Source organism: Parambassis ranga, chromosome 12, assembly GCF_900634625.1.
Source record: "Parambassis ranga chromosome 12, fParRan2.1, whole genome shotgun sequence".
In the NCBI taxonomy this organism is placed as follows: domain Eukaryota; kingdom Metazoa; phylum Chordata; class Actinopteri; family Ambassidae; genus Parambassis; species Parambassis ranga.
The window spans coordinates 4,699,098-4,724,027 of record NC_041032.1 but is presented as its reverse complement, the minus strand read 5'-3'; the positions used below and the strand labels follow the sequence as shown (position 1 = coordinate 4,724,027).

Sequence of the window (24,930 nt, the reverse complement as noted above, 5' to 3'; positions counted from 1 at the left end):
TTTCTATACTGCTGTGCCCACACAGACTCTCCCCCGGTTGGACCATCCATCCTTGTGCTGGCTGCGGGGCCCCCACCCTTCCCATGCTGAACGTGTGCTGTGCCCCGTGTGTACATAAGATCTCTGGCCTCGGCGGGGAGTGTTTACCCAGCTGAAGTCCAACAGTGTCACTCTCTCTCCCAGCTGTGGAAAGGAAATCACTTAGGATACATCTAGTGACCAGAATCTCTAAATTGTGTCAACTCTAGGACCTAAATATTTCAGCCTTTTGCGTTATCTATTGTGTGCAGTTACACATTTTGCATCAAAAGGTTGTTAAATCACATAAAAGTAAAAGTCAATGCAAAAACAGACATTCATCCTGCTTCCAAATCCTTCTGCAGATGAGCAGGCTGAGCGGGGGACCTCGGTTTTTATTTTTTTTCTCGCATGATACGACCTGATTGCAAGGATTAGGAAGCAGGATCGGCAACAATGCAGCAACGCAGCGCTGAGCGGCTGGGCTGGGCTTTTCGAGGCAAGAAACTCCAAAGTAAAAATCAGAGGAGGGTTTGCAGACCTGCATGAGTTACAGATTATATGTACGGTAGAGCAGAAATTCAATAATAAACTGATCTGCCATCAGTTTCTACATGCAAAAATATCACTGGAGACACACAAACAAACTGAATGTGAACTGAAGGTGAGACTTTTATGTGTTTTGTTTCGATTTTTACAGATTTCAGTGTAAAATAATCTAAGAAAAAAAAAAAAAATGTTTGACTACACCTTCAACCCTTTGCCTAGCCATAATTCTCCCTCTCTGTCTGTCAGCTGCAGCAGCACAGTAGCTCCATCATCATGCAATAATGCTGGACTCAATCGTAGGTGGGAAGATGATGCTCTTCAGGGAGGGTGATTCTCCCCTGCGTGATAAAAGCAGCTTCTGCCAAGTGCTGACGAGATTTATCGCCGTGTCTGTTTAAATGTAGCCAATTCCACTTTAATATCATATTAAAGAATGATTCATGCCCAAACTGCAGACTTTCCCATTTAGGCGGTGGGGGGGGTCTCACATCTGCCTGTGGCAGCTTTCAAAAAACCCAGCATGGTGAGCCAGTGATACAGCCGATGTAATGTTCAGTATTGATAACAGCCCTTAGCAGAATGGGCGCCGATTATTTAGGAAAATATTGTGGATTTTTTTTTTTTTTTTAAACATTTCTTGGCCGTGTGCCTGGATTCATTCAATCCATCAGTTCGATTTGGCGGGTAGCTCAGAGCAGTGTGTGTACATGAGGTCCTTTGGAAACCAGGAAGTGTTTTTGCATTCTATGTTTAATCGGTTTATGTGATCATATTTTTAAGTGTGTCTAAGAATACAGAAAGCAGACACAAACAGGATTCCATTCATACTTCAAGGTTATTATCGTATCACTGCAAACGTCATCGCCCTCTTATCAAATAAAAATAAACACAAGGTTTCTTGCATGTTATTTAATATTATTCTATTTAATCATTTTCAAGAGAGACCTCACAGAAAAGAAACATATACTAACAGTTGAAAAGGTGCACACCTAAACTCCTTAAATTCATAATCAGAAGCCTGACTTGCTTTTCAAGTTTTAAACCAGATGCGGATTTTAAATCTTGCACGAAAGTCTGTTGTCAAACCAGGACTCTGCAGGAATATGGTGCCATTTATGGCTTTAACAGAAGGATTAAGCTCAGTGGTAAAGGTGGAGAATGAGCAGCAGTAGCTTCTCTTGTAGATAGTAGCTCAGGAGATTTGGTGATTTTACTGCTATGTTTTGTGTTTTAATTATGAATGATGCGGCTTATTTTTGGATGCAGGAGTGGTAGTGGGTCGAAGGTTTTTGTTTTGTGTGTGTTCTGCACTTGACTAGCAACAACAACAATGTTGCAGTGTGGTGCTACTCTCTAAATCCATTAAGGAGTTAGAGGATAAAACATGAAAACACGAACATTGATTCAGTCCAGTAACAGTGTATAAATGTGTCACATGACATGGTGTGGGTGTGTATGTCTTGTGTCCTCAGTCCTAATATATTACAAACTCAGTATTCAACGCTGCAACATTGCATGGCTGATTTAGAGAATGAAAAAACAGAAATCACGTCAATCAAGTATAATAACTGTGTTGCTAACCTTTTCCATGTATCCTTTTTTTATTATTTATTTCCAACAAAGTAGCCCAGTTTTGACCATGTATCTGCTTCTATGTGCTCAGTGGTCCTTCTTCCTGCCTCTATGCGCGCCTCCAGTGTGTCAGCTCTTGTTGATTTCCGCAGGGGAAGTTGCCTCAGTGCTATCCTCAGACAAAAGCCCTGACCCCGGGGGTTAAGGAATGTGAACCCGGGGCTGTGACGATCAAGACCTTCCCTCGGGGCGGACAATGCTGAACACCTCAGCAAATGATCTGGAGTGCTTTTGAAGCACATCTTCTTTCTTTTTTCTTTTCATGTTTGAATGGAATCAGACTTAAAAAGACTTTCAGTCCTTGTTATGTTTGGATGCTTGGCTTATTTTGAATTTAAACATCAGGCTCTTGCTTAGAAATTAATATCGGAACGTATTTGTTTGTACATTCCTCAGGACTGGGAGCCATTGTCATTGCCAATGAAAGAGGCCGTAATAACTTTTACGAATGAGCGTGTTGTGAATGGTTAAAGTACAAAGAAGACCAAAAGGCTCTTGTCTCATTTATCACCCACTTTAAGAGAGGGAGGAGGAGGAGGAGGAGGTAGAGGTGGAGGAGGCGCTGTCAAAGCAACCATGGCTGAGTGTATCCTAACAGTGGTGGTCTCCCATCCCCTGAGGCCCAAACACATTGCATGAAGTGGAGAAACAGAAAGAACTGAGTCAAGAGATTTTGCAATTTAGAGAGAAGCGTAGACTCCAGGCGAGGTGTGAGGTGTCGACAAGAGCCAAAACCTCCGGAGAATTTATATGGATGGAGGTGAAGGGTCATACCCCTATTAATCACGGCCTGGGTCCAGGATTAAATAGCAGGAAGATGAGAGAGAACCCGGTGCCTGATCGGGGTGTTTAAAAAGGACCGCGTTGTGTCTTATATTACAGAGCGAGCGCCCAAGGCGAAGGCAGAAGAAGCCCCTCTGAACTAGGTGCAGATATGATGTCCGGCCTCTACTCCTCCCTCCATACAACCCCCCCCCCATCCCCCCCCCCCCCCAATTAACTCTCTTAACATCATCATGCAATCTGATGATTGTCAAAGAAAAAAAAAATACAGAAAAGCAAGCCATCGCCTCACACAAACACATCCACACACACACACACCTTGAATCAGTGCCCAGTCAGACTTAATTTTTCTCTTTTTTTTTCCCCGCACACAACTGGCTTTGATCTTTGATGTGCCATGCATTGCATTAATTATGTATCTCGCCTCAGTACAAACGCGGCGAACACCTTCAAGTTCTTAACAGGAGCAGGCTCATCACAGGGGCCTGGAGGATGGCTGCAGGAGACATGGATACCCTATATCGCTCCTATATGCTCAGCATAAGGTGGGGAAATGTATGCATCAGAGCTGCTCTCCTGTAATCTGGGCTAAAAAAAGGGACATTTTTTTACGATCCTGGACCATGTCCATGTGTGCTGGTCCACATTGACTGTGACTTGAATTAAAGCATCACTGCAGCAATAAGCTTTGCAAATTGTGCAAGTTGTCAAGCTTGAAACATCTGCAGTAAATTTTCATTTTATTTTATGTAAACCACTGTGTAAACATAGCAGGAAGTGAACAGGGAGATATTGACATTGTAACAAGGTGCAATTTCAATTTCCTTGGTCCGGATTCACCTTCTTTTGTTGTTGCTTTACACAATCTAAACACAATATCTCATTGTTGAAGTCTTATTTCCAAAGTTTTATTTAGAATCCAGGTCCAAGTTGGAGAAATGTCTGAATATGTTGCACATTGAAGGAGGAGGGGGGAGAATACCTAATAAAGTGTTTTGCTTCTTCATCTCACTAGGAAAAGAACAATGTGTTCAGTGTGTTCTAAGATCTGTGATGGATAAAGTGTTTCTTAACGTGGATTCATAAAGTCAAACAGTAAAAGAAACTTTATAGATCTTTACTCATCCGTACGTCCCTGAGGTGCTGTGTGAAATGAACTTTGCCATAGGTATTTGCCAATGTGTCATGTGTTTGTGCAACACTTGCTGCAACACTACTATTTTAAAAAAAAGGTTACATAAAGAGGTCAGCTGCTACCAGCATTCCGCAAAATTCCTACGAAATGAAAAAGGAGGTGTGTTAGAGCCATGGACCGTACATAATGATGGATGGACCCTCTGTGACTCCAATAACTTCCAGCTAATCTGAACATGGGCAAAGACATTTTTGGCAGACAGTCAACTATCTGTGACGACACCCACCTGTCACTCAAACACTCTTAATCATGCATAAAAATAGATTCTAATCCAGTTTATATATAATTCAGCAGGAAAGAGATTTAAAACCTGGAAGTGTTAGCATTCTAGCGCTTACTACAGTTAGGGTTAGGTATGTCTGCTGTACTGTTGCTTCTTTTATTCATCTTTTTTGGACTGCCTCACTTCTGGAGCCAGCCTCAAGTGGGCATCTGAGGTACTGCATTTTTTGCTACTTCTGTGCTAGCTTTATGATCCTGCCATTACACTGTGTATGTGTATGTAACACTTCCTCTGAATAGGTTGGGCTGGAGACTGAAAGGTTGCAGGTTCGAATCCCGGCTCAGGATGGAACTAATCAGTGGCAAGCATTCTTGCTGGACTGAGGCGATGCTAAGACGTCTCTCACAGTGAACTTAAAAACAACTTATCAAAAAAATCTTTAAGGTTTGTCCATCTTTGCTTGCAGTCAGATTGTCCTCGAACAAGGCACTTAACCCTGCTCAAGACAGGTTTTTGATTCTGTTGCATATCTTTTGTTTTTGTCATGTTGTGGCAGCTTCTAGGAAAGACTTTCTCAGTGGTGAGCTGAACAAAAAAAAAATCTGTCTGCTGAGCCAACATCCCTGGTTCAACACATGTGACCAGGTTAAAATAACAAGAGATAAACACCGAGAAAAATAGCTGCTCACATTTAAAAAAACAAAAACAAAAAAAAAACTACCTCAAGGCAAACTGTAGCCTGAGAACATGTAGCATGTAACATGTAACGTGCATTTTTCTTTTCCTTTGGTTTTTCAAAGTTTACTGTAAGCCTGCGCGCCGCGTCGCTGCAGGCCGGCCTGCGTTGGTGGGAGTACCCCCTGCACAGGTCCCTTTGCAGTGCAGATCCAGTAGTTGGAGTTGTTGTACGCGGAGTGAGTGAGAGAGAGAGAGAGAGAGAGAGAGGGAGAGGAGTGTGAGCGCAGCAGCAGCTGAGTGAGCAAACAGAGGCAGAAAACGTTAGGTTATCTTCCGAGACATCGACCTGTCACTTTTACCGCTTTAGAACCAAGTGTCGTCTTCATCTTTTTTTTTAGAGGTCCGCAGCAGCAGCAGCAGCAGCAGCAGCAGGCGCCCAGCAGGTCCGCTCCGGTCTGCTCCTGCAGCCGCCCGTGCAGGAGGGAGAAAAAAAAAAAAACTCCCCGATCGAGGTTTGCTTCAGCTGGCATGAGCTAACCTACAGTCATGGAAACCAAACCATTCTTGTCATTGGGTAAGTTTGTTTGTTTAATGACAAAGGCTTGCGGTGCTTCTGATAGCACTTCCATGTGTACATTAGCTGCTCTTTTCTTCTTCTTCTGCTGCTGTTTGACAGCGCGTGGAGCAGCGAGTTGCCATTAACAGAAAAAAACAAAACAAAAGCAAAATGCGTGTTTGAAGCTGTTGACGTGCCGGAGCGGTCGCTGCTTTATTTAATTGCACCGACACGGACTTCTCTTCGAGTGAAACCAGACACACGCTCGCTATGTTGCATATCTAATGCTGCCATTCGAGCTGATGACATTTCGCTTTGATGCGGAGTGACACCGCTGCGGGATGGCAGCGCGCTACAGTTAACTTGTTTTGAATAAACTTTTATCCACATATTTTGTCTGTTCGTCGAAGAGAAAATACAAACCGAGGTGAACTTGTGTACTTTTTTCCCCCCCACCCGTTAGCATATGACTGCAGAGCCGGAGGAATTTAAACTTTTCGCTGTTTAAGCTAGTTCTTGTTAAGTTAGCTTGATGTGTTGTCACGTGTTTAAAAATATATAAAAAATATGAGTGGAAAACCTTTGAAAACTTGTTTTTCCACGTGACTTGGTTTAACTTGCGGTCATATCAGCTTCCGTGCATGCTTGTGGTTAAACAATATTGCTTGTCTTATTGAGTGTGTGTGTTTAAAGTTAGTGACACCTTCACATTAAGTGGTGAAGTAACCTATGGTGTGTGTGTGTGTGTGTGTGTGTTCACACAGGATATGTGTGTGAGTACTTGTCATTTTGAATGGCTCTTTAATATCTTAACTTCTAACAGACTGCTGCACACCACGCTGTAAATCATTAATGCTGAATGCTACTGTAAGTTTGTCAAAGTGAACAGACCCTTGTCCCCTGGAGCAGACACAGGCGCAGAGCTGTAGGCGATCCCTGTTATTGTGTCTGCCGCCCTGTCATGAGAGCGTCGTGTTACACCTCCACACATATCATCGGCCGCCCTGTAAGCGCTGAGGAGGTTCACTTGGGACTTTCTTAGGTGCCGGGGTCCGCTTTCTTCCTTCTGTTACAGGTTGGGGCCACTCGCTGACACCGCCGCCACAACACCCTTCATGTGGCTTCCCCAGAAAACCGCCGGCGTTACACACAGTGACAGGCTGTTATTACAGGTGCACTGTATTGTGTGTCCAAAGTGATCTGATGTTTCAGGCTGCCTAAACGTGCATCAGTTAGAGAGTAGCTCTAACTAAAGCGCCCCAGAGTAACACTTTCTTCCTCCGAGCTGCGGCACATGCTGCATCAGCAGCTTTCTCATCCCCTCTAACCCTAATCTGTCGCTCTTCAAATCGCCATTTGTGTTTAAACTTTCATCAAGCGCCACTTGTGCGCTGATTGCTAATTGGCCACTTCAAGGACGTGGCGATCTGCAGCAGAGTCCTTGAATGTATCGATTAGCCGCTTAACTCAGCGTAATTATCTGGCTCACTGCATTAGAAATTCTGACATGCAACTGTTTAAAATGACAGCCGGTACATTTTTATAATTATGGATCGCTTGTTGGCTGTGATGACGACACCCTCTACCTCCCTTGAGTGATATGTGCTCCCCACTATCAACACCCCCGCACACACACTCCACTTCTTCATTTCTTCATATCTGACATTAAGCTATGAAGACTGAAGGGATGACATTGAAAGGTGAATGTGTCCTTTTATGAGGCTGATCATGACAGCCTGTCAGCGGAATAAACACTGAGAGGAACAGGAAGAGATTGTAAACAGCTGCGAGCTGAAAAGCTGCTTTCTTAAAGTTGATCTGCAGTTATTGATTTTCTGTTTGGTTGATTACTTTGTGGCAAATATGTCAGCACCTAGGTAGTTCTCCCTTAATGAAATTCCACCAGCTGGATGTTGCACGTCTGGTTTTTATTGGTTTTATTGATTTTCTTTTTCTTTCTCACTTATCTCTAAGAGGGATCAGAGAATAGACGGTGTACAGAAGGTTGTTGAGATTGTAAAGCGAGTAGAAAGAATTTAGGACATTTCAGCTAGAATTTTGAATAGTTGTCTTATATAAGGAAAATTTTCAATTTGCTTTTGACGTTTTTGTTGAATGAGCAGACTGGATACTTTCTTCAAGAGAAACAAAACAAAAACTGAAAATTGACAAAAATCACTTATTAGGAATTTGCCAAAATGTGCCTGATTGCAAAAATAGGTATGTGTCCCTAAGCCTAGCTTAACTAAACTTCTCTTTTTGTGGGAACATAAGGTGCCTCTGTCACCCAACCTCACAGACACCCGCTTCCAAAATCAATGAAGTTCATGGTCTTTGATGAGAAAGTGAGATTCATGGTGGTGTGTGCGGTAATGGTAGTGGTGGGACAGAAGGCTGCATTCCTTTTCTGGCAGTAACTCAGGAACAAAGGTAATACTGGGAGAGGTGTGTGTGTGTGTGTGTGGTGGGAGTGGGCTGGTGGAATTACACTGCCGAAAGCATTTGGCCAAGTTTGTCTTTTACGGCCGTCCAGTTTTGTGTTCCTGATGTGATGCTTTTGCTCCCCTTTTGAGAAAAGGGCCTGCAGCTGTCATTTTTATTGGAGGAGTTTTATAGCGAGACTTAATGGCTTAAAGTGACAGCCAGCCCCCCCCCCCCCCCCCCCCACACACACACACTCTCTCTCTCTCTCTCTCTCTCTCCTTCTTTCTTTCTCTCCCCCTTTTCTCTCTTTCTCAATCTCACCCATAAGGCTTTTAACTCGAGCAAATCACAGAAAATTTGCTCTCCCTCTATGTTGCCCACCTTCCACTTTCCCATGCCATCTTCCAAACTAAACTAAGAGAAAGCGGATTCACGCCTATGAGCACCACAAAATTTGTGTAGACAAGCGTGTTGTTTTTTCCCCCCTCTCTTCATGGAATATCGGCGTGGAGCATTACCTATACTTCATGACTTGGCAGAAGAAGTTGGCGTTGGCTTCAGATAAAACAATGCATATTTGAGCCTGTCATGCTCTCTTGTCTCTCCTCTGCAGCCCACACTTGTTTATGCTCTAAACATAGCATGAATCAGAAAGTGCTTGAAGGCTTTCTGATGCGCAAATCGCAGATCGAATCTAAGGCTCGTTAATTATTTGTCCGAGGAGCTCCTCGCTCGCAGGAGGTCTTTATTGATAATGGCTGCACTGAACTTTGCACCTCACACCTTGACCTTTGCTCCCCATATGCTCGATCATTTTAGGAATTTGCCTTTGGCGTTCAATCTGTTGTGTGGAAGGACAGTAACTTCTGTCTTTAAATGCTAGAACCAGGCAGTGCTTGATATGTTGATTGTGTTTTTTTTTAATTTACATTCAGTTTCAATGTACAGAAGCTTGCTTGTTCCGTTTTATATGAACAGTTTCACTTCTTTCTTAGCACAGTTGGTCCCAGGGTTTATTGTAGGTCCTCTGAGTGTCTGAATGGCTTTTCTGTGGGCTGGCATTATTCAGGGTGCGTACAGCCACTCTTTTGAAGTGGAAACGTAGTCTCTGTGGGGATTTGACCAGATCACACTCATAATTCGTATTGAGAGGAAGGTCGGTTCGACCTAGTGCAGCCAGAGCTGTTGTCTCTCCGTTTGCAGAGACAGGGACCGGTCGGGAAGGTTAATCTGCACTGAGATAGAAAGAAACTATTTCAAATAAGAAAAATGATGCTAAAAAACAGGAGCTGTCAGAGGCTAACTACCCTCTTCTCTCCTCCACAATCCTCAGAGTTGGCATGTTTGCAGTAATAAAAACAACTGTCGAGTCTTCTTTTATGATTGCGATTTATGCATGAAAACATCTTGGCAGTTATGATGTGTTTATTAATTATGTTATGAGCGTGCAGGCTTTGATGCGTATTCGCTGGGGAGGAATGGCGAATCGAGCGAATCCAAGATATGCTATGCTCCTTCATCTTATGCTATTCTTCCTTATGTGCACATTTTCCTCCACATTAATTGTAATTGGCTCTAATGAGAGTAACAACTTTTCTAACAAAAAAAATAGAAGGTTGATTTAATTCACATGAAGTGTACAAGAAATCATTGTAGATCTTTTTTTTCCGCTTGTTGTATGCCAGACTTTAGTTTACATTACACTGGGTTACTGTAGTGTATCTGGTTGAAGTATCATTGCCGTGCAACATGATCAAAAGCTTGAATGATGTGTTTGATGTTCCTGCAGAAGAATTATGGGCTCCCAACTGGGAAGTTTGTTATTTTAATCGAATTGTATATTCAGGTGTAGCCATGTTTCCCTGCTGTTTCCATGCAGTACACACCACATGTGCAGCCCATGCGTATGTACATGTAAACACTCACTGCTGTAGCAGAAACAGAGTGAGGTCATTAAGGCACACACTGCTACATCATTTTTTTTTTACTGAGGTCATGAGCAGCTAGCTGCTGTCTGTCACCTAATGTACCGTTGGAGTGCTGGGCCACAGCGATCCCACAACATGCAGAACAGCTCTGTGGTGTTCTGGGTGGGTGTGTGCACGTGGGTGTTTGGGTATAAGCAGAAGGCAGCAGTGTCAAGCGGAAAGGATGAGAGGTTGTGTTATTGTGCACATGCACAGCAACAAATTCATGTCTTAACTGAGATCATGCACCTTTGTTTTTCTGTATTTTTGACCTTTGCCAGTTATGCTTAGTGTTTCACTTGCTGGCATCAAATTGAGATATGACGCAGATACACATGCCTCACAATGGCAAATTTGTGACCACTCCTAACTCAAGAGTTCAAATTTAATCATTTCCTAATTGGGAATAGATATAAGACTGCTTTGAACACACAGAGAGGCTTTCATACTTAAAAATGTATTTATTGGGGAATGATCATAATTTATATTTAGACCAAGACAGAATGCGGCAAAGTGGCCTGTGTGGACAAACACTGGTAGCTTATTACAGCCAGTGACTCAGTTCTCTAAGGTGATCGTTTCATACCTTGAAAAGCTACCTGTAAATGATTTTTATCCAATAACAATCTTTGGTCCCTATATTTACCATAAATGTGGCACTATCATAGGTTATAATATATCCCCAATAGAAAAATCCCAACCTTTGTGAGCAACTTTTTTCAGAAAAGTGCAGCACAGCAACATGCCTCAGCTGCTGTTTCTACTTCAGAGTTTTCCTTGCCTCTCTTGAATACACATTATAAAAGCTGATTTTTATAAAGTGGTCATTTACATCCAATGTCCCTACAATTTCTGTCCTAACCAGCTGCTAATATTGAATAGGCCAGCCTTCTACATCAACCTTAATTGCAGAAAATTATTACATTGCTCATAATAACAGTAGCCACCTGCGATCTTGTTCTGTTTCTATAGTAACTGCTATACTTGATGTATGTTTTTACAGATTTCCGGCCCCCTGTTATGCTCACCATGTTATCCACATTTACATGAGCTTCTGTTCCGTCTTTAGTGTTCTTCGATACCAGCTTGAACATGCCTTTCTAAGTAAAATCACTATTCTTTTGTTATCTAGGCATGTTGCTCAGAGAAACTTTATCAAGGTTCCTTCCTTTTCTGAGGATTGCTGTAGTTGCTATTCAGTGAAAGGTGAGCTCCCAAGTTATAATTCGTTAGAAAGTTTTTCTTTGACTTTCATGTCCTTCTTACAACTAACACAACTAGAATTAATTTGTACTTTTGCAGAGGCTCCTTAAACCACTCCGTACGATTAAAGTCTGTGACTGCAATTATGATAAACAGACGATCCATTACAGGAACTACCTAATGAGATGGATACAGAGGGATATTAAATCAGATTGAGGCAGGTCAACTTAGATTTAGACACACAGCCTAAATGTCTGTGTTGAACATACTGGAGCTTTTGCATTATATTCACAAATTACCATGCGAGAGAGAAGAATGATCGCCTGTCAGATAACAGGGTGCCTCTCTGTGGGTTTTCCTTCTACATGCAGTAGTGAGACAGTGATTAACTGTTTGTTGACGCCTGCAGGTTTACCATGTTCATACATCCGCCTAGACTGTGGCCCCCTCGGCCTCAACGCACACACCTGTATACATACACGCCTCGCACAGGCAGCCTGCACACAGACGTGCTGCACAGACGTCTGGAGGGCTTTGTCACCTATGCTTGGACACCTTGCTGCGACCGTCTGGTTTCAGGAATGTTCTCAACGGCAGGAAGGTGGAAGGGTGTTAAAGGTGGAAGGGGGAGGGGCAGTCTATCCGGAAAAACGACAGCACCTAACTTCTTCCAGATATTGACAGACGACCATGCTGTATTGTGCCACTCATATTACCCTGAAGAGCACGCAGTGTTTTCATTTCTCCTTGTGCCATTTGTAATCAAGTAACACTCACACAGCTGTTCCCTCCCCTCTCCTGCCCACAGCATTCAGTCTATGTGTTCTAATCTATTTTAACATTTTATGGTCCCATAAGGGAAATTTACTCTGCAGACAGGGCTTGCAGTAAAATCACACAGTAGAACCATTTAATACAAAACAATAAGGCTAACATGATATTAGACAAGCGTGTAACACGTAGTAAATTGCTCCAACATAAACTCTGTTTGACTATAGTGAGACCAGAGTAAGAGGGTGCTTATTTCCTTTTTTAACCAAGCTCCACTTAGTCACTTAAAGAAGGGAAAATGAAAGAAGGCAGTAAGAGTATTAAAATGTTGACTCTTTTTTCTTCTTCTTCTTTTTTTTTCGTACCAGCTATAGAATGTGTTTACATGCTTATTAGACAGAGGAAACTCCCTTTGAGCCTCAAGGAAAAAACATGTAAATTGATTACATACAAGCCTCCAAGACAGAATAAATGTTTTTTGTTTCTCAGCTTAAAATCCTTTAAGAATATTGTATGTGCTAAAGTGGAACAACCAGGTTTATTAGACCAAAGGCAGGCAGGCAGGCGTACAGGTGCTGGCCATGTCTTTGTTTTAAACATTCTACATACCAAAGTGCTGACAGGTTCAACGGCTCTGACAAGTTCAAGTGTCACATTTAGGATGCTTTCTTCTGTTTTAGCCTAGAGTGGAGACTAAAGGAGAATGCTACTGATTAAACAGGACAGATCTGAGTGTGAGGTTGTTGTTACTGGAAGGGCTTGGGTTAGCTGCGTAGCTTCTCTGTGCAGACACAACTTCCAACATTTTTGCTGTATAAATTGATTAATAATCGAGTTTAAAACAAAAAACAAGTATGTCTGAAATTTAGACTGTGACCATTATCACAATTACCAGCCCACTTATCACAGATATGGATAACAAATAAGGATACGATGTCCCAGATATACTGTTGTGTGTGGGTTCATTGAAGTATGTATGAACCTATAGAAAGATAATGGACAGCCAAAGCACTAGGGCCGCTGATGTTATCTGCTATTGGCATCACACATATTGGTATCTGCATATTAGTTGATATGTACCTGTATTATATGGAAATATTAGCTTATTGAAAATATATTGGAGTGTGTGCAGTGTGTGTTTGGTGGTAAATGCAGATCTCAGCTGACTTTTTTTCCACTGTAAATTAGTATTACCATCAGTTAAAAAGAATACACCATACAAGTCTGTACATATACTTCTATGAACCATATGTACGATAAGCTGATGGTACCGCATGTATGCTCTGTTTTTGGTGGCGCTAGAAAGACCCTGCCATGCTGATTCATGAAGTGGTATACATGTGGAGCCGTGTAGTGCGGAGTGGCTGAGTGTGCTGTCTGGGAGAAGTAAGGTCAGGGGTTGTGGCTGGGTCACACTCTGTGGGAGAGGAGCAACCTCAGCAGACATGACAGCGTTTGTACAGAGGTGAGGAGAGGGAAAGAAGTGGTAGAGAAAAAAAATGGGATCAGTTCAGGAACAGGAAGCAGGAAGCATGTTGTTTTTATTTAGGTCTTGCTTCATTCGCTGTATGGCTTTTTTCTCATCAGTGCTGCTATTGTTAGTAACAGAGTTAATTGTTAATTGATCCAAAGAGCGATAAAACAAGGCAGCTAATCTCCCTCTCTCTGACACACTCACACACACACACACATATGGGCTGGAGAGAATGAGAGTGGATGTTTATTACAGGATTCTACTGGATACTAAGGTGCCCTGGGGGCTATTAAAGCCCTCACTTAAAAGGCACTATCAGGGAACAGTGATGTGGGCTGCTTTAAGGAGGAAGGGGTAGGGGGGTTGCAGAAAGAAAGAGAGAGAAGAAAGCAGAAGGAGGGAATAAACAGAGTGAGCACATCTGGATTGCCTCAGCAGAATATTTGTGCAACATCTGGAAAAATTCCCTGGAATTTAAGGGTCCCCTCCTTTCATTTCAGTTATTTTTTTCCTCCTTTTCACTTCTTCTCCGTCCTGTTTTCTGCATCTTCAAAGTCTCTTACCTTAGTGCAGCAGGCACGTAAATACCCCCAAAGTAATGCATGTTGAGCCCTTGCAGACTTTATAGCAGGCCAAATTGGGCCCATGTGACCAACTCCCCTTTGTGCAGGGCCGGGCTAATTAAGTGGCACAGGAGTGAGAGGGCATCCGGCTATGGATCCAGACTTAGGCCAGACCTGAGCCAAACACAACCCCTCATAAAAAAAAAAAAAAAACGGGGGAAAAAAGAACGCCTTTACTTTCTACAGATGATAAACTTTTAACTTGCAGGATAAAAAAATAACCTTTGTTTGGTGTGTGGTATATGAAAGAGCCACTGTATGATTAAAACACAGACAGACTACCTTTGTATTTATTTTTTTTAAACACATGCATGTAGTAGTTTGCTGTCGTTGAAGTGGATGTACATAGTTTGCCTTTCTTTCACTAAAAAGCCTCTGCATGTAATCAACACTTCCACTTTGTATCACTCAAGAGTCCACAGTGCTGCGTTCAGCTACAGGCGCCCTTACAGTACATTACAGATGCACAGCGATGCTTTTGTCTGTCTCTGCAGCAGGATCACAAGAGCAGTTCTCTCTCTTCTCATTGCAGGCAAAGCAAGCCTGTGTTCATTAGCAATTAAGATTCAGACAGGCTGCCAGTGCCTTATGTCTTACCTGGGCAAGGCTCCTTGTGGGTCGGCGGTGCTGACAGGCAGGTAGCTTACTTCGGAGTGCGAGGGGAGAGTGCAGAGCTACATGCTAATGCGGTGATGTGCTGATCAAAAGAGATGGATCTCAGTCTCCTTCTGATGGGCTTACTGATGCTGTGCCCCCGCCCCCATAATCATTGCTTACTTCTTTCACACAGCAACCATCACCCCTAGTTTCAGTGTACAGTAGTTCCAGTTTCCTTTATTATCTTGTTATCTAAATGTGGCAGCAAACATTTACACCGTCAATCATCTCTCTTTCTGTGAGGACACTGAGCAGATTTTTTTTCTCCCTTGTTGCTCTGCAGTTGGCCTACATCTTTCTGCCTGGCTGAGCTGACAACTTGCACTGTTTTCTAGGAATGCTGATGTTGATGATGCGGTATGTGTTTGTGTAATGGTAGATTAGTCCGTGCCTTGTCTGTTTGTGGGTATGGGATGGTAGATTTGCAGGTTTGTTAAGCCTGAACACGCAGCATGTAACAAACCGGTGGGAACAAATAAATATAACACAAAATGCTAGCTCAATTTTTGGCTCAAAATCCCCCTCTGCAACAATGCTTCAGTGGAAAATCATTTTGTATGCAAAGTGTATGTTGATACGCAGATAAGAAAACAGGCAGTACACTGAGCATGTTCAGTCCCATTGAACTGATTCATTTTCTCTTGTAGGTACACCTCAGTGATGGTGATCAGATCATGACAGGGTCGTGCTATCTTTAAAATTTGAATCTGAATGCCCGAGGGCCTTGTAATACACATGACCTCTACATCAAGCACAATATTTCCTCTGTGCCTTAAGGTTATCATGCTCATCTCCGCACAGACCTGTATTACAACCATACTACAACTCATTTACTTTCCCCTCCCCTGATCTGAATCAGCTTCGCTGCTTGGGACCCCACGTTTTAAGAGGGGGGGGCACGACTGCTCAGCTCTAAGCCGATCTGACGTTCTGTCTCTCTTGGTCAGTAATTGTTATTTGAGATAAGAGTTTTTACCCTTGAAGGCAGATTTAGTATTTTTGGAGCAGCCTTATGCTTGGCTTGCTCATCTCATCTGGCGACAACTGCAGGTAGACGTGCAGTGATGTCACCCATGGCATTTCGGCAGCCCTGGAAAGGTGCCTCACCTTTTGACCTGGACCTCTCTGCAGTATCCAAATAAATTATTGCAGAGTTATTGGATTTCTTTATACGCCTGTGCGCCAGCACAGTATATATATCGTAAGGTTAACCAGAGGGTTTCGCTTTTATAACATAAATGCTCCTAATAAACACCAAGTCATATAATTCTTTGCATTTGAAGTAAGGAAATTGCCATAGGCCTTCAAGACAGTGCAAAGCTGAATGTCAAAATAATACTATTAAATGTTTAAAAATAATGTAGTTATTCCTTTAACATGATGTATTGAAAGTTACCGTATGAACTGAATGAGAAACAATCATAAACAGTTTTATATTTATATATGCACACATTATGCCATAGGGTGTGAGTCTTCTCAGTGGTTTAAGTTTTTCAGTGGTTTATCTCTAAATCACAGCTTCTCTGTCAACAGTGCAGGGTCCTTGACCCTGAAAAACAGAGGTCAACCCGATTGATGAAAAGAGCCACTTGTTGGTCTGGATCCTTATTGGCATTACATTACATTGATGGGCTCAGATCTGGTTATTGAAATGACCAGCCGCTAGGAACAGATTTCAGTCCAGCGGCCGTCTCTCCCGCCCTCTCTCTCTCTCACACACACACACAGCTTGCACTCTCAGCTGACCGCAGATGTGAATGAATGATTGGTATTCCACATCCTGACCTCCAGGGGATTGACTGAGCTTATGACCAGCTTAGCCCGCAGTCTTTCACTTGATTGGCAGCGATAGTTTTCCTATTACGATGCAGTAGAGGGGGGGTTTGGGTGGAGGCAGAGGAGAGCCTGGTGGCAGGGGTACCAGTGGCATTTGGCATCTCACTACATGTCACACTGCATTATATTGCACATACAACCATCATTTCATATTCAACTCATACAAGCATTTTTGGGGCACAATAAGAGTGCATCAGTCACCATCAGACCTCTTCAGTTTTAGAGTTGCAGCTGACTTCTTTACAGAAGAATTCACATCTATTATGTTTATTTGCTGTTCGACCATTCAGATAAGATATTCATACAAGCTAAAAGTGTGGCACGCTTTTGCTGTCACGTTGTGAGCAGTTGAAATATGTGTGTATTTTTTTTTTAAACGTTTCACTGTCCTTTGAATTTACCCAGGATAATGGGCAGTGTATGTTACAGCCATTAGCCTGTCACAATGGAGCTGTCTCATGCTGGAACCGTGTCCCCTCCTGTTATGATCATTTTCATGCTATCTCAGGCTCTCGCTTTGTTTCCTGTCTCAGAGGGAACGGCTCACTCAAGTCTTTTTAATGCTCTGTTTTTGTGCTTGGTGAAAAGCCTCGCTTCCAAACCAGCACACGCCGTAGCATCGCACTCGCTACGCCCGAGCCTCATCCCCCATGGAAGAGAAATAATTTATAAAATGAAATCTACATTTGTTGTGTAAATGACCACATGCTGTAGGATATTTAATCCTGCCTGCAGTCGATCCCAGTCATGTGACTTGACCTAGTTTTGTATGCCTCCCCCTGCCTGCCTCTTCTTTTCTCTTTCATTCTGTTTCTGTCTCTTTTTCTTCCATAGATTATAAGCGTTGCCATGCTCCCCTGTTCTTCCTCTTTCACTTTTTTTTTCTTTCTACCCACCCCTTTTCTTTGTGTCCTCACTCAGTGTGGCTGCTGTCCGTTTTTATGACTGACTTCAAGGATTTCTCTTTCACTCCTGATGTGTTAATATGTGGCATATTACACTGTCCTTGATGTACTGAAGACAAACCAATTAAAAAAAAACAAGACATTCTTCATATGAAGGACATGGTGCTGACTTACAGAGTGATTGTCAGTGTGAAAGCAGTCTATGGGTTATTAGTAAAGTCATCTTATCATCCTTGACATGGGCAGGAATTTGAACGACGAGGCGGTTGTACAGAAATGATGACTGTGTTGGTTTAAATCTCACCTTGTCAAATTCAAGGGTATGATTCTATCCAAAGCTTTTGCTTTTTGTCCTCATCTCACATCCAGTCACAATAGATTCAAACGTCTGTTTTTTTTTTTTTTGCCTTCAATAGGAAGGGGTATGTTCAGAATTTCAGACCCGGTAGTCACAGGAGTTTATCAGTACCAGCTTTGACCGGCAGTGGCCTAAAACATGACACCCAGTTGGACAGGTTCATTTTCACTTCTTTTCATGTCTAACATCTTTGCCGCCTCACACACATTGTGCTGTTGGTGTTGACTTTGAAAGGACTGAACTTGACGATCTTGAACCCAGCAGGAAAATGAAATCAGAGCATTATTTTCTGGGTTTACCTGCAGTGTAAAAAGCTATTTAGAAGACTAAACATCACCCCAACCAGGTGCCTCCAGACAATTGTTTATAAGAATAGGCCAATGAGTTATTGTTCCACCGGTTTTAACTTCATGGAGGGGTTTGAACGAGTCTTTAATACATCATAAAGCATCTTATAAAAATGTACTGTAATCTTAAAAGCTGAGGATGTGATCCTGACTAGATCAAGATTAGTAGGTGACATAGACATAGCTTCTCTCCTCTCCTACCAGCTCGGATGAAGAAGCAGTGAACGAGAGCAGCGGGGGTCGAGCATTAACAAATGAATTAAAAATATAAACAGGTTTTTGTATTTTGTATGAATGCATATTTGTTTTTCATGCATTGGAAGGTATTCCGCTCACTAGCATGTACACAGGATTGATTTTAATAACTTTAATGTATTTCAAGTGTGCATTAGGAAGTTACAAGCCTCAGATTGAGCATCTGCATTGGCAGATAATCAATATTAAATAACCCAGTGGGCAGAAACCGTGATTGACATCGCTAATTCATCACAGTTTATCTTTTGCAGTTCATGCACTTTGATATGTAGAGCTGCCTCATATTATGTGCTCATAAAGAGAAAAGAAAACAGTGTGTATGTTCACTGTGTGCTTTGCAAAATTTAGTTGATTAGAGGACAGGATTGATGGCGAGGTGGATAAATATCTAGATGGAGGTCTGTGTAAGTCCAGCTGCAGTCTGCTTGGCACACCCTCAAGTGGAACGGTTTGGTTGCCTCTTGGAATGCATGGCATGTATCCATTCCTAAAGAGCGCGGGAGATCACTCAGGCTTTGGAATAATACTGTAACCCATAACAAGCCTCAGCTGTTTCACTTTGCCAATGAACACAGATCACACACACATATAAGTGATTTCTGCACATTTAATGTTTGTATCCATACGATCTATTTGCTATGGCATGTCACAGATAGTATATAGATTATTACAGGCTATTATGGGCCAAGCTTTAGAACTTCCTGTCTCTGAACATGTAACATAAATGATATAAAAGAGTCCCAGCCTCCTTTTTATTGTCTTCTTATGATCCAGAATATTAAACGCTACATGTAGGCTATTTATGTTCACTGCTTGTGACTTAATTATACAAGAATTATTATTCTAATCGCTCCTGCAGAGATTTTAAAGGTAAAACTCATAAAATTGAATGATTATCTAGTATTATGAAGCCTTTTTTTGCAGAATCGGCCCATTTAAGAGTAATTATTTTACTGCTGGCTTTAAAAGCTCAGAAAGGTTCACCTCCTCCAGATGTGTCGTAATTTTTTACATAACATACACAAAGCAAGAGGCAAAGAGTGGGCTGACCATCAAGATTTTGCTGAAGACAGAAGGTTTAAATAAGGCCTTTGCTTTTCCAAAACATTGGTGGAAAATCAGTGTCATGGGTTTACATCTGCTATAATGTTTGACCTTGTACACGTAGGTCTGCACAGACTGGTTTTGGTACTTTCATGTTGGCTTCATCTCATCTCATCAGCCTTGGAGGTTGCCGCTTGGGTACAACAAACCATCTCATTAAAATAGGATCTAATATACTAATACTTGATGGTTTGTTCAGGGAAAGGTCCCTGCTGTATTCATTTTTTTTTTCTCAGCCAGAAGTCTTCGTTCCAAGACTTGCCTTTGCTTTGTGTGCACTGTTTTCATGTCCAAGTCGTTCTTGGTCGAGTTTGGCTCTTTGGGAAACCGTGATTCTGAATCATAGGTGTGCACTTTCCAACCAATTTAATACCGGATAGCATTTTTCCAATATTTTTTCTCCCATTCTGGAGTCCTCTTGTCCCTAATGGAGCTTTACAGTCAACAAGCTGGAATCAACATTACCCCCCCCCCCATTCATATTTAATAGCTCAGACTTAAAGAGACACTTTAGCCAAAGAGTGCACTTAATCCCTGTTTTAAAACTGTCCTGTGAGCGGTCTGTCTTTTGTAATTCTTGTTCTACTGTATCCTGAATTTTGGTGCTTTTTTTATTGTTGCTCTGTTTTTTTAGTGCACACCCAAGCAGAGCAGCTGCAGCTGCAGATGTTTTTGTTTCAGGTTTTAAGTTATGTACCACTTCATATTATTATGTTTCGATTTACTAGCTCAGACATAGCTTTCCATGATGTGTATGTTTGTTTTTTTTTAAACATTTCCATGTGAGAGTGACACATAGTTACCTGAGGATTACTCATATGTGTCTGAAAACATATGCTGTGAATCACTGTGTTATTTATTCAAGCAATTTATGAAAGAAAAATGCTGCATTTGCTGAGTCTTAAATGGTGATGTACTAGAGCTTCTCTGCTTTATTCCGTTTTTAACTGTGAATAGTTGTCATTTTTACATGCATGTGTATTTTGTATTGTGTCGTTTTGAGTACAATAATTATATGAAAAAATAAGGTTAACACAACACATTTTCAGTGTATTTAAAAGGGGCAATCCACACTGAATATTCAGAATTGAGAAATTTAATGCAAAGGTTGACTTTGAGAATGTTCAACCTTGATTGGTGAATCTAGGTCATAGTTATAGAACATATTGTTCAGCAGAGAAGAATAGAGGACGTGGGTGGCAGCACAAGTCCTTCCTTCTGTTTTGTCCTTGGGTGTTTGTACATGTTTACATCCTTTAGTAGGTGGATTGAAGACGTACTAGGCAGGAGGAGGTTAATGGGTAACTGTGGGCTCCTGTAGAGATGGAAGCGTAGGCGTGTGGAGTCAATTTAGCAGGCTAACAGGAAGCGTGCTCTGGGACCTTCCAGCATCAGTGGGGCACAGGTCGCATAGCTGTACCACACCTTGCTGTCTTGCTTTGGGGCGTCTCTTCTCCACTGCTGTTGATGCATCAGTTTTTTTTCTTCCCCGCAGAATATTCATGTCCGTAATGTAAAGCTGAGCTTTATTTTAACATTAGTCGCTGGAGGTAATTTTCTTTGATCACTCCAGAACATCAGCTGTGATCAAGGAAAATGTAGACCATGAACTAAGGCTGGAACCGTATCCAATTGCAACCATTAATCCACACTAAAAATAGCAGTTTTGATGCTAGATTGAAGCAGACCAGGGTGAATCCTAAAAAATATTGGATGAATTTCCACCCGCGATCCATTAGAGGAAGCTCATAAAACAAAGTTTTATCTCTCCTTTTCTGGTGGTAATATTTCACAGCTGAGAATGGGCCAGTGTGTGTGTTGCCAAGGGGCTGTTGGTGTGGGCAGATAGTCTGTCATGTGAACGGCTACTGTAGAGATCAGCAGAGGGATAGTAGTATTTTTAAATGCTTCCTTGTGTCCGTTCCTTGGTGAAAGGAGCCTCTTTTACCCTCGCAGCTTTTTTTCTTGAGTCCAATCACACAAATTTCATTAGGGTCGTTTGCCCAAGGAGCTGCTCTGGCTGCTGGGCTGCAGTGAGGCCCTTGTTCCCCTATTTGCCCTGGAGAAAGGTTCCGACGTACACAAGTAGACTTTGAACCAGCCCCATCTTTTCTCCCCCTCTAACCTCATTTACCACACTCCTTTAGTTTCCCTTCTCCCCGCCTCTGTCTGTCTGCAACTGCTCACCAATGGCCTGCCTTTGGCTTTATCTCGTCACTGCAAGTGAGACAAATGACTGTTATAAATTATCTGAACCCGCTGCTTTGGTGTCACCTCTGCTTAACACCGGGACGGCCTGATGTTATAAGTCAGTACATATCTGTGGGAAAGGTGAACCTGAGAAACTGGCTGAAATAGAGGCACCACCAAAATACATCTGTCATTCAGCATTAAAAAGTCACAGAATTCTTTGGTCATAACTCTCTTTTACAACGGCTGTGTGTGCAGGTGTACAGTATGTCTGACACCAAGTGAGTTGGAAGAGCTTGCAAGATAAGAAGACACCAACCCGTCTAGCGAATACAACACAACCACACTTTGAATAGGGAGAAGTTTTTGTAGCTCTATAAAGCTTTGTCAAATACTGCTTGGGTAATGGGCGGTTGTAACTCTTGTGGTAGAATGGTCGTCCACTGATAACAAGGTTGGTGGTCCCATTTCAGGCTACCCTACATGCTGAGGGGCAAGGCACTGTTTAGTCCCGATGGCAAGAAAACACCTGGAAAAACAATTTTTCAGGTTTGTTTTTTTGTGATCTGCTGCTATTTAGAGCAAACTATTGCCAAGCTAAATTCACTTTTTATTGTAAAGTCACAATGTTAGCTTTTTATCTGATGATTAAATTAAGGCTTGTTGCATCAGTGTTCCTGGAAGTATCTATAAAAACACAACATATTATCTGTGCCGTGTATGTAGACATGTGCCTCTCAATAATAACCACTCTATAGTTTTACAAAGGTCATCTTTGTCAGCTTTACATTTTCTGTATGCCTCGCAGCTTTGAATGCCACACCAGGGCAACTGCCAGTTTCATTATCCTGAGACTGTGTGAAAGTGCACACTCAGTTTCACACAATGTAGGAAGCCATGTATTCCTTTTTGTGTGTTGTTTTTGAAAAAGCCGTTACAGAAAGGTGCTCTTGTTCATTTCAAAAAACGCCCCAGTTTAGGTCTCACAAAACACAGTCGCTTAATAAGTCATTCAATAAAGCTGTCCAGTTAACTTTTTATGGTCAGCCCAGACCTCAACGGCAGTTGGTTTTGTGACTCACAACTCACAAAAAAAAAACAACAAATGAAAGTTGCAGATTTTAGTCACTGGTCTAGTCATAGTGACAACCTTCCCGGACGTTTTGCCACATGTGATTAGGGTTTGTTGTGGCTGAGCTTGAAAGAAATCAATTCTCCCGTAATACTAGATTTGATGCAAAGATAAAGCCTTGGCTCACCTGCACCTTTTGTGCTTCTCTAGACATCTGTGTCTCTGTCTGGTTTGCTTGTTTCTAGGTTGCTTGAGGTCTCAGTAAAGGTGTCTAAACTAAGTTTGAATGTAAAACCAACTCAGATGGTTGTGTTACTATATACATCTGACATCTATGCAGGCTGGCAGCGAGTTATGTAAAAACAACAAAATGATTTACACGTGTGATAAGTATGTCAAAGCTATTTTTTTCCTAACAAGCATATTACTGAGCTCAGCGTATAGGTATCGCCTCCAGTGATCTTTACAGGGTTTGCTTTGTTGTCAGGATAAATCTGCTCAGGCTTTGTTCTGGTTGATATAAATAAGACCTTAGAGGCATGTTTAAATACAGATTTTTTTTTTTTTTTTGCTTCAAAATGAAAATCATCCGGAGGGGGAGGGAATCACAGTTTGCTGATGGAGCAGATATGCGTAGGATGCTTTCTCTGCTTATGATCAGGATCAGAGTCATGCAGATGAGAAATGCTTGATTGTCAGCTGATGGGTCCTGAACTGTATTTCAGCTGCAATGGTCACTGACCTGTGGTTAAAAAAAAAAAGAAAAGTGGAGTTAGTGTGGTAAATCTTGCTGTAATGAAGTGATGTAGACATGATGGAAAAGCAAACTTCAGATAATGACTGGGTGTCATGCACTCTGTGATGCTCTGATAGTGTTGTAACTATAATTTTCTTTAGAGTAATTAGTCTCTCAGTGATTAACTGTCTCTCATCAGCTGGATTTCTCCAACGTTATTTCTCCTTTTTCCCATGGTCCAAACTGAGCAACCTTTACAAATAACAATTCTGCTGCCAGCTTTGACACTTTGACACACTAAAAAACCCTATAGTAAGAATTCAAGCATGTCTTTGGTGTAGCATACCACAGTTACAAAGACATAAATCAAAGACGAATGTCTTTATGAAAGACTTTATAGAAGAATAAATGTGTTAACATGAAAAAAGCCGTACATGCTGTAGATATTTAACTATTAGCATTTTTATAACCCCTTCAAACCAGATTTACTCTGATTAGATCAGCCACATAATGTTTTCTTCTTTGTTTGTTTGTCCTAAGAGAAAAATGCCAAAAACGTTGCATAAGTGCAGCTCATATACGTTTTGGAGTCAAGTAAAAGCTGCACGCCACAATGATGCATTCAGCTACCATTAAAGGTTTTTGGGTTCTGATGGATAAAGCCATAATATGCCAATATTGTTGTCTAATAAATATTAGAAAATAGAGTTCTAGAATGTTTTTCAAGGTTTCTCTGTATTCATCTGTGTTCATAATATGAAAGCAGGCGATGGCAGATCTTTTTCTCAGTAGATATCTCAAGGATATGTGGAAAAACACTTTTGCTGAACACAATTGAGCCTTCAATGCAGACATAGAGGACGGATGGTGGGGGATGGACGGTTGTCTCTTTTTTACACAGGGTTCCTCACATGGAGCACTGAGGCCCACTCTAGTGTATGGCTGAAGGTGAATGGCATTCACGATGGTAACCTTAGCGATTGATAGATTGATGGCCTCTGCTGGTCCGTCCTTCTGCGTACTCTACCAGGAGCTTATCCCCTAGAGTCCCATGAGGGAAAGGATTTTTTTTTTTATTGCACCAGGGAGATACATTAAGAGCCCAACGATCTTTGACCTTGAGCTTGATCACCCCAGCAACACAGGACACGGAACAATTGTTACGCTTTAAGAGAACTCTGCTGCAATCCCTCATAAATGCTTGAATGTATTAGAATCAAAATACTTAAGTTTGTGAGCTCTTGTAAAATCTAGAAGCCCATTCACTGATGTAAATATATATGATATATGAGAAATACCCTTTATTAAAAATTCCTCAACTTTGTTCTTAGCAATCAAATTTACACACCTTTGTTTTATTAGAACCTTGTCATT

At 41.8% G+C, this 24,930-nt stretch overlaps 1 protein-coding gene across 4 annotated transcripts in view; it reads left to right on the top strand.

Annotated features, from left to right (window-relative positions):
- The first annotated feature begins 5,291 nt into the window (after positions 1-5,291).
- rxraa (retinoid X receptor, alpha a) overlaps positions 5,292-24,930 on the top strand; it is an 88,599-nt gene continuing 68,960 nt past the window's right edge. The window contains exons 1-2 of one of the 4 annotated variants that reach the window (XM_028417446.1): positions 5,296-5,375; positions 5,477-5,652. In XM_028417446.1, the coding sequence (XP_028273247.1) occupies positions 5,625-5,652 (28 nt within the window). In that variant the 5' untranslated portion in view covers positions 5,296-5,375; positions 5,477-5,624. Of the gene's footprint in view, positions 5,653-24,930 lie in introns of all 4 variants that reach the window. The other 3 variants (XM_028417447.1, XM_028417448.1, XM_028417449.1) reach the window with 3 other exon arrangements.